The sequence below is a fragment of the Camelina sativa genome, chromosome 8 (genome assembly GCF_030686135.1).
Source record: "Camelina sativa cultivar CO46 ecotype springtype chromosome 8, ASM3068613v1".
Taxonomy (NCBI): Eukaryota; Viridiplantae; Streptophyta; class Magnoliopsida; order Brassicales; family Brassicaceae; genus Camelina; species Camelina sativa.
In genome coordinates, this window is record NC_141887.1 from 21,499,458 (window position 1) to 21,510,274 (window position 10,817).

General features: G+C 32.8%; 1 protein-coding gene across 1 annotated transcript; it reads right to left on the reverse strand.

Moving 5' to 3' along the window:
- LOC104707479 (uncharacterized) lies at nt 1–4,265 on the reverse strand. The gene is made up of 13 exons (XM_010423836.3): nt 3,816–4,265; nt 3,351–3,469; nt 3,156–3,262; nt 2,983–3,070; nt 1,965–2,670; nt 1,586–1,816; nt 1,434–1,488; nt 1,262–1,343; nt 1,093–1,173; nt 846–959; nt 696–745; nt 452–572; nt 1–230 (listed from the first exon to the last, which is right to left on the reverse strand). The coding sequence occupies exons 1-13, from the start codon at nt 4,048–4,050 to the stop codon at nt 135–137; spliced, it is 2,085 nt and encodes a 694-aa protein (XP_010422138.2). The 5' UTR covers nt 4,051–4,265; the 3' UTR covers nt 1–134.
- Between the last annotated feature and the right edge of the window lie 6,552 nt (nt 4,266–10,817).

The window sequence follows — 10,817 nt, forward strand, 5'->3', positions numbered from 1 at the left end:
TTTAAGCAAAGCGCAATTACAGTTTATTTATTTTTTTCGAGTTAAAAGTTAAAACCAGACAAATTAAAAAGCTTAAAATTAGTTAGGGAGAAAGAAAAAAAAGAGTTTGGGATTTACAGAATTGACACGAGAATTTACATGATTCTACATTTGCTATCTTTATCTTTAGGGGATTTGCCGTCATGTCTAGACGACGCAGCTGATGATGGCCTATGGCTGCTCCTTCGTACCTGCAATGTTCAGTACAATAACTGATCATTAACATTCATGAAAACACCGAAACAACCAAAGCTATTCCCCTTTCCAGTGAGATTCTTGATCATCGTAGTATAATATTGCAATGTGCAAGTCACATCATAATTTACCTTTTTCTCAAAATACCCGCTTTTCTAGAATATACTATTCAATTTTTTTCCAAGATAATATAGTGTTATGAGTAGTAATCAAATACCTGTGGACCAGTGACCAATCGTGAGGCAGCAACACCTGTTGGTTGCGGAGTTGGATTACTGCGTGGGCTCTGGTCCTCAAACTCTTGCTGTTGCAAAGCTATTGCCAGTTGTAGATCAGAGCTGCATAGTAACCATGGAAATCAAACAATCATAAAAACATGTTCTAAAGAGGACATTTATAACAAAATGTGTTCCTAGTGAGAGACAATGGGTTAGTGGTCAAAGAAAGGTATAGATAATTACTTGACTTCTATGTCTGTGTCCACCACATTGTTGATGCTGGCAAGGTAATCCTGTGAGAGACGGGGAACCAAGAGATTAAAAAAATGATAAAAGATATTCAAAGAAACAAATCTTGCATAGATTAACGACAATGTAATGAGGATAACATACAGCAGTATTTGTGACTGCGTTTCTTTCATCCCATGTGCCACTTGCGCCACCTGTGCTGCTGTCAACTTTGAAGTCCTTGAAGGTGGCAGTCATGAATGCAGTGTCGCCATTAACCTGTAACCAGATTGCATGTCAATAGTGGTCACAACAAGCCATAGCGTTAAAGAGATTGTGGGCAAAAATTATCTCCTTTGAGGCCAAAATTAGCTGCTAAGACAAATACTGAATAAGTTAACTTTGCTGATACCTCGTTTAATTTTTCCCAAACCAAATCAGGCTGATTCAGGTAACCTTGATCTGTCGCCAAAAGATAAAGTTCACCTTCATACTGACAAAAAAGACAGCAAAAAGAAGTATACAATTGGAATTAACCTGTTACAATTCAAAAGATGGAAACGTCTACAAATCAAACTAACCTTGAACATGGTGCAGAAATGATTGTTGCGGAAAAAAACACAGAGTTCACGTTCTTTAAGACCCTCTTGCAAGCGAAAGAGACTGTAAGATATGATCAATGATAGATGTAAGATAAGAGCAGTGTAGTCAATGAAAGAATATAACTTCTCAACCATGAATAAGACCACGCACCCACAAAAGGTTAATTGACTGGCACTATTCTTCATAAAGTTCCTGATTAGTTCACCTGAAAAACTCGAGAACAATTTTATATCAAGAATATATGGAAACATGTGAATAAGAGCATAGAGAGCATATCTCAAGTAGATTAGATAGAGTTTTACCTTCTTTTGCAGAAAGCCCATCCATAGCCCTTCCTACGGAAGAACAATCACCAACATTCTTCCCAACCCTTTTACCAAGAAGTGACTCACCTTCGTAAACGGGTTCTTTGTCTGCACAAACTGGAGCCACTGTGTTTACACATTCCTCACCTTCATACATAGGTTCATCGGTAGATACGGGTGAGGTAAAAGCATTGGGTACACCATCATGGTGAGATGTGCAACTAACATCTGGAGATGCAATAGGCATTGCGTGAGAATTTTTGTATCTAATATTTTGCAATTTTAGCCAGTACTCGTATATAAGATGCAGAAATAGGTTTAATTATGTAAAGAGACATCTATAAGGTTACTTCATCTATGAAAGAGCAAAAACTACCAGGACCAATAGAAGCTGCATCAGACTTGAGTAAACTCTCAGAACTTTGTTCCATTTTGGTTGACTCCATATTAGACTTATCCACAGAGAGTCCCTCAGAAGAAGTTGCATGGACAATGGCCTCTTTGCTGCTACTCACATTCTCAACATCAAAAGCCGCTCCACATTCAGGTTCCTTAGAAGATGATTGAACATGGTTATGATCCTCACTTTTGGTTGTAATTGATGTCTGAAATTCCCCAACTTTGATCATATTCCTATCATTTTCTGATACTTTATCATCATCAGATTTGAACTGTTCTAGCTGGCTGATATTAGTACAATGGGTGCTAGTTGGACTTGCATCTGAAAATGTGAACGCAGAGTCTTGATTGGTTGAGTCTTCGTGAGTGTTTGGAGCTGAATCATTCCCCTGCCCCTGTGATAATTGCAAGGCTTGCAACAACTCTGTTTCTTCTTCAAGATCCCCCTTTCTCATTCTGTGAAGCTCTGCAGCAGCAGGTGGAGATTCATCAAAAGATCTTGTTTTCAAAAGACATGGTGAAGGGACCCCTAAAGCTGCAGTAGTTGCCGCAGCAAAATCAACAGAATCTTCTCCAGGATTTTGATCACCTCGAGCCTCCACATTCTGCGTCTCCAGTGCAACTAGCTCACCCATTAGAGCATTATATGACTTGCTGCCTATTGCATTAGCTGCTTCGACATCCTGTAGGTATGCACAGGGGAAGCAATTAAATCAATTTGTTTACTAGAGACCCAAGATTGATAAAGACACCATCTTTTTAAGAAGTGCTCTTGACCACTGTTCCACTCCATAACGAGCCAAACACTGGATATAAAGAATAAAGTAGCCTATGTTTTGTTTCTCAACTCTCAAGAAGATAAAAAAGAGAAGATGACCCCACATCTCAAACATCCACACACAAAAGAACAAGAAAGAAATAAATAAAAATGTCAACGGCCTATACTAATGAACAGATGGAATCATTCAGATAAAGAATGAAACAAAAGGATATACCTGGGGATCAACTATCCATCCATGATATAAAGGAATGTCTAGCAAATCAAATATTGCACATTCAGGTGTAAACTCAAAATCATCAATCCTGCAACCAGGTAAAAGAATCATATGATTATGATAGCAATTACTACATAGTAGAAGGAGAAACAGATGACAAAGTAAGTATTAACCTCCTGAATTTAATATTGACATCAATTCCAGTCGTAAGCCGTGGAAGAAGATCAATTGCATCCGCAATGTTCTGTTGTTGATTCTCAATATATCCTTCATCTTTGTTCTGCCATTTCGAAAAAAAAAAAAAACTTAAGTTCATCCAAATAAATTCAGGCCATAAAGATAATTATAAAGAACATGAGCTTATTTACATTGACTTTACTGTTGGAATCAATCAGTCTGTCGACCACAAGAGACATCAATCTCTCTTGCGACACCTCATAACAGTCGGGATTTAGATTCAAGTTGTTTCTCAAGAGAAGAACATTACCTGTTGCATCCAACAATCAATGCATTATGAAGCAGACAAAGTTTCAAAAAGGTTAACATATACGAATATACACTCCTTAGCTTAAACTACCAAAGAAATCTGATGATCCGCACACTAAGAATCAAATGAACGATTAGAGAAAGAACACCCCATTACATTGTACGGAACCAGCAAACCTAATCACCGATTCTTCAATTTGTCTCACAAATTCCACAAAATCAGTAACCATAACCTAAACAATCAACGATCTAAACGAATCAATTCCACTTTTCCAAATCCCTAATAGAAGTTTTTAACCAACCCTAAGGTGAAAACGAAAATGGAAGAGGAAGGAAGGAAGACATACAAATTGCTAACAAAGGACAAGGTCCATTTTCGTTTTGGAGAATGATAGGAGTGGTTCGTCCAAGGAACTGAATCGATTTCGTTTTATACAAAACCTCCTCCTCCTCCTCCGTAGTGTTGGTAGTAGTAGCTTCCTTTGGCAAATCGTGTTGTATCATCGCTTCTTGATTCGTCTGCGTCTCTTCGCTCGGCGAGTCTGACGGAGGAGGATGAGGAGAAGATGAAGCGGTCGCCATTGATAGCGACGATGATCAAACCGAATCAAAAGTCAAATTCTCTCGATCGAAGAAGAAGAAACAAAAATTGAAATTTCCGAAGAAATGTTTGTTTTTTCTCTGATCCAAATCGAAAGAGGAAGCGAGCGAGAGAGTGCAAAAGAGGATTTAATTTATATTTTGAGAATGAAACTTTTATGGTAAGGTGGTGATACTGAATTAAACCGGTATGTACCAAATCATAATTCCGGAATGGATGAAATTATAGTGACTAATCATCAGTTGGTTCGATTTCGATTCGGTATTAAATTTATGGTTACATTAAACCAATACGGTTTGATAAACCAATTTTTGGTATCTTTAGTGCGTATCTTCTCTAATTACAATATTCTTAATTTCTTTAACACCGCCCTAAATAAAAAGTCATCTTTTAATTGTCTTTTATTCCTAATTTTTTTTTGTGTTTTTTTTTTCAACCGGCAAACAATTATATTATTATAAACATGTTACATAATATATGATTGATACATGAACAATTCAAATACAACCATCAAAACAAATAAAGGAAATTGAACACAATTTTGACGAAAAAGTAGAAGTAACCCTACTTTCTTAACGGAAGCCTTACAGGCAACAAATAAAATATGTTAAGTCCTTTTTTCCTATACTCGTAAAAGACTAACATCTTGTAGATGAAACTCCTAAATGCTTTTCGCATCACTTTGATTAAACCAATATACTGATATGTTGCTTGAAAAGCTCCTGGATCATGTCTTTTGAAACGTTGTATGCGTCTTTGCCGGTTTGTAAACATGGTTTCTCCGTTCATAACACCTAAACTTTTTGACCGATGAATAGAGAGAACATCATCATCAGACCATGTCGTTGAAAGTCGAAGGCCAATACAAAGCCTGCGTAGACCACCTCCAAGCGAGATGGTTAATTTGTTGATTCCCGGATCGAAAATCCAAATGATATCTCCACACAAATGGTGCAGAGAAGAATCATCGGTTGAGAACCGGAGATAACGCTGGTGAAGAATACCACCGGAAACAAACCCTATATAGGGACAACCATCCCGATTCAAATGAATCGGTATTACATGAGACAACGGACATCGATCGGATGAATCTGACTAATACGGCAATTTAAGATGATAGGCTATCGAAATTGGAGAATACAGCAGAAGCGAGTGAAAGCCCAAATCTTGAATCACTGGAAGAGAAACATATATCACCACCGTCACAATATGGTTAAGAGCATAGATCTGAAATCTGTGGTTTGCCGTTATTTACACTATGAAAACCAGAAATTTGCAGAAATAAAGAAAAGTAAAAACTAGAGATGAAGGTGACCGACGCCGGAGAGACTAACGCCGGCCAAAAACTGTGGATTCTTAGTTTGTCTTCGATCGCCCTTTGAGTCGCAAAGGAAGAGACGGTTATTTATTCACAATTTTTTTTTTGTGGTTATAAAATATTACAATCACTTGCAGTAAATTTTTCGAAATAATTTTATACATTTTCGAAATAATTAGTAAGTGCTAATTTTTTTATTTTAGTCCCTACACGAAAATTTATACGTACATGTGTGTTTCATTTTTGACCAACAAAAAAGGGAAATATACAAGTGTTTAAATGATATAGGAGGAATCTATGAAAATAGTTTGGAGGAATCTATTAAATGTTTTTTTTTTGTTAAAGCATACTCTGTGTTTTAAAGCTCCGTAGACACAATGGAAAGAGAGAAGATGGGAATCTATTAAATGTTTTGGAGGAATCTATGAAAATAGTTCTTTTCCTTTCAGTATTTATTTTACTTTAATATAAACATATGTTTAAGAAAATGAAAGTGTAAAAAAAAAAATTTCATTGAAATTTAAAAGTAATAGTACAAGTTAAAAAATTACCTTTTTAATTATTATTTTGAATAGTGATTATATATATATATAGTGATTATAGTACAAGTTCCGAATAGTGATTATATATATATATAGTTCCATTTAAACTTATGAAAAAAATTGGTTCGTTCGATCGGCCACTCTCTGCCTTTGTGCTCGACGAATTCATTATTATTGTTTTGGCTCAATTTTGTTTCTTGTGTTTTAAGGTCTATAGTTTTGATCCAATAAATTATTTCCATTTTACTCTAATGATTTTTTTTCAAAAGGAAAATGTAACAAAAATAGCATGCATATGGGCCATATGATATGGCGTTGGCAAGACCAGGTGGATATCGTAAGCTTGAACAAGAATAAGCATGCCAAGAAAATAAAATCACAACCCACAATCCTAGTACGAGCATGCCAAATCAGACAAATGTGTTAATAATGAACAAGTAAATGGGCTGTTGTTATTGAATGAAAAAGAAAAAAAAAAAAAATCACAAAAAATATAAGCCTAATTAACGAATATACATTAGGAACCACCACGCGTCTAGCCTCTGTCTAAGGGTGTCCATCGGGCTGGTCTGATCCGCCCCGGCCTAAAACCCGTAAAACCCACATGTATTTGAGTCCGATTCAAAATATTTCCGAGCCTATATTTCAAAGCCCGAACTTGATCCTAACAGGGTTACAGGGGTTTTCAGTCTTTTTTGGACTTATCGTAGAAATCAAATTTAAACTTATAAGTTTAAAAAACCAGTGTTTAAAGATACACTGTAAAACAAATCAATCAAAAAATTAATAACTCATCTATATTTACTACAATCAACTTAATTTAAAAGAAAAAGTTTAAAACTAAATAATATTTTAATACTTTAACCAAGTAAAACAATATATAATTCATATAAAATATCATAGATAAAAATTTTAAAAGTATTAAATAAGGTTATTAAGTAAATATGAAAACTAGGATTAGAGTTTTAAACTGTCTTCACTGAATCATGTACATGTGGACTTTATTTACAATAAATCATTAATCAAATATTATAATCAAACAAAAATATTAACAAAAAGTACAAATATAATTGTTAAAAGGTTTTTCGGGTTGTTCCGAGCCCAGTCGGGCTAAACCCAAAAAATCCTATAGCCCGAATGGGTTAAATCCGAAATGCCCGATTTTTTCTGAACATATATATGTAAGTCCAAACCCAATGTTTTTTATGACCGAATCGTGCCAGTCCACATGCTTTGATCCTAATTGACATGTCTAACTCTATCAAATCTGCTATTTCGTTTGTACTAAGACCAGTACACATGGTTAAGATACAGACAGTATTACGTCTATAGATTATTTCACAAACAGCTCCTACAATTGATTTGTTTGATGGTCATAGGCAATAAGTACTAAATTGGTCAAGGTCAAGTAAAAAGAAAACGAAAATTTAAAAAAATAGACATTAATTTTTTTTTTGTTTTTAACAAAAAAATAATTTTATTTTGATAAATTTGGCATTTTTTTTTGGAGTTAATTATGAAAAAGCCACTTTTTTAGTGGCATTTATGGATTTTGCCATTTTGGCTAAAATCTTATGGATTTACCATTTTTCAAGATTTTTAAACACAATTTTACACATTATGTAGGGTTTAGTATTTGTTATGAAGTATGTTTTTTAGCAAAAAAATTTCACAAATGTATAGATTTTAAAGTGATTAAAAGTGGTAAATCTAAAATATTTGAAGAAAATAGCAGATTCAAAATAATTGGAGTGAAAAGTGGCAAAATCCATAATAATCCCTTTGTTTTTGGAAAAATCTAAACCTTTGTATTCATCTCCTCCCCTCTCAACCAATGAGAATGTTCTATCTAATATTTTATTTAAAAACTAAATCAAAATTAAATTAAAAAGCAAACAAATTAATGAAACAAATAAATCCCTTGGTTTGGATTTTATAATTAAACGAGGTTATATATCGGTTTGATATTATACATGAGAATTAGGGTTTAGATTTTGCAATTAAAACGAAATTATATGTCAGTTTGAGTTTACAAATGAGGTGGTAAGGGTTTAAATTTTATAATTAGAACAAAATTATATGTCGGTTTGGATTTACACATGAGATAGTTAAGGTTTATATTTTACAATTAAAATGAAATTATATGTCGGTTTGGGTTTACAAATGAGATGGTTAGAGTTTAGATTTTACAATTAGTATAAATTATATATCGGTTTGGATTTATAAAAGAGCGATTTAAGTTTTTAATTTTATAATAATATATATATATATTTTATTTTCTTATTTTATAAAAGATGAATGAAAAAGACTAGGGATTTTGTTTTTAACTGCGACAGGTTTTATTATGGAAAATAATTGGGCCTTCTTAATAACATTGGCGCAAAACTACACAGTGTTAACCTAGAGGTTCTACTTATATTTCATCTACCGATATACCTTTTTTTTGTTTTGGGACAAACTACCGATATACCTTTAAATACAAAACTATAACTAGAATAGATGAAACAACATAATATCTCACATCCCATATATAATCTATCACACAATGTGAGTTATTTGATTTATCCTAACTTAAACATCTATGTGAGCTATATTTATCAAGCTTTTAACCTATGATCTTAGTCAATATTGCATTTCTTTAGATCTAGAACGAATAGTATATTAGTTTTTTTGACTTTGGAGTCATTCAATTATACCAAAACTATATATGGTACTGATTCTCGATGAGGAAACAGTTATGCGGCTACTTGTTACTACCAAGTTCATAACTCCCCCACTAATACGAAAGTTTTTTTTGTGTGGTCGTCCTGTATTACTAAAGGAACGGAGAAAACTGTTTTTTGCCCTTTATCCCTAGTTTACACTCTTTTGGAGTTTGTATGGGCATTTCTTGCCTTGTTATCTTTTATTTCCCCTTTATTTGGGTTGTAATGCCTCCTCTTTTGAGTGAGTGTGAGACATAGTTTTAATGAAAATTATCAGTTTGATATAAAAAAAAAGAATGGAGATAACATAAATAGAGCAAATTAAGCTCAAACTCAAAGTCACGAATTAGGATTCCACAACTTTAACAACAAAAACAATTTGAGTTACATTATTTTTGGTTAAATTATTTTGTTTAAATTCTTAATTCCAGTGAAAACATATATGTTCAATTTCATCTATTATATGTATCATAGTAACCACATTAAAAAAAAAAAAATCAAAGGACTTGTGCTCATATATTTTTTGTCCCAGTATTCATATATGTGCGTATATCATTTTAAGAATATTTCGTTTTTATGCTTAATTATAATCTTGTAAGTTTTTTCCTGCACCAGCCTTTCTTTAATTGTCAACAAGACATCGAATAACGAGAGTAAATCAAACAAATGTGAGTTATGAAAACAGTTTACTAATCATAAAAGTAAAAGATAAATAAATGAATTTACTTATTTACATGATACTTTTTTTTATACGGAAGCTTTACTTGCTAACAGATATATAATTCTACTCTAATAAAAAGACTCATTTATTCATACCTATCTGGCATAGTGGTCCAAAGTCCTCACATTTGCATAATTGCAAAGTGGTCCAAACCAAAACCACATTTTCTAATCTCCCACACGAAGGTCGAAATCAGGGTTTGCTGACTCTTCTGACGTGAAAAATTAACACTAATTCAACTTTGTCGATGAAATAAAAGCTCATTATAGAACAAAAAGAGTATCTCTTAAAAAATACAACTACGAATTGTTTAAGTTTACAACTTAAAGATGTCCAAAAAAAAACAATGCCGTATAATTTACAACTTAAAGCTGAGATAAGTTTACATAAGAAAACAAAGCCATTAAGCCTAACCAATAAAATATGGATTCCCCAAATCATTTTTATAGCAAAAACAAAACAATAACATGCTGTGGGCAAAGGTTGTGGTCCTCACAGCGTGCAACACCTGTAACCGAGATTTAAAAAGATGAATCAGAATAAATGCTAATTAATTGAAAAATTTTAAGGGCATCCAATAGTGGCTAAGCACCTGCTAAGTGCTAGTAGAACAATAATTACGGTATAAAAATAATAACTTAGGCCAAAAAGAAGAGAATAAAGTACAAAAAATGAGGAAGTGGGTAGAGAAATTAGGAATGCAACAAGCAAGGGAGTTGCTAATGCCATGACCCATGAGTGCAAATAAAGAAGAGAAGATAAAGAGTGGCCATGTGAAGTCGTACAGAAGTCATAAAACGTAGCATTGTTATTCGTTTATTATCACTGCAGGCGCGTATAAGATTGTGGTTTCGTTTATAATAACAATGCTCGTACGAACGAACATCTCTATTTGCAGAGATTTAATATATATATATATATATGTCAGAAATAGTAAGAAGTTTCAATTTGGAATATTTCTGTGCATTATATCTCCTGTTTTAGAAATCGCTAGGCGCTAATTGGGTGGTCGGGGTGAACCTAGCGCCTAACGAGAAAATTGGAGATTAAACAGAGATTAATCAGAAACTAGTTTCAAGATTATTTTATTAAATTAAAAATAAAATAAAAATATATAGTATTAGATATGCATGTATAATTCTATTTATATTAAAAGAGAAAACATTAAATAAAATATTAAACTATAGTATTGTCTTCAAAATTATAGTAAACACATAAAAATATAATTTTAAATTAAAATTTTATGATTTTCATTAAAAGTTTGTACATTAGTTATTATAAAACATCACACACTATTAATTTAATTGTCTAAATAATAAAAATATTTGATTTATATTTAGTTTTAAAAACAATCGGAATATAAAAAATTAAACAGAAAATAATCAGATTAGACCGGTAATAATCAAATTAGATAAGCATAATTAAATAATTGATGTTAGGCGGAGATTAATCATTAATCGAT

Excerpts from the sequence above, each read along its gene's own strand:
- LOC104707479 (XM_010423836.3), bottom strand. The coding sequence starts at position 4,050 with ATGGCGACCGCTTCATCTTCTCCTCATCCTCCTCCGTCAGACTCGCCG. Across the intron at positions 3,470-3,815 it reads TTGTCCTTTGTTAGCAATTT|GTAATGTTCTTCTCTTGAGA; the intron begins GTATGTCTTCCT and ends TGGATGCAACAG. Across the intron at positions 2,671-2,982 it reads GATGGATAGTTGATCCCCAG|GATGTCGAAGCAGCTAATGC; the intron begins GTATATCCTTTT and ends GCATACCTACAG.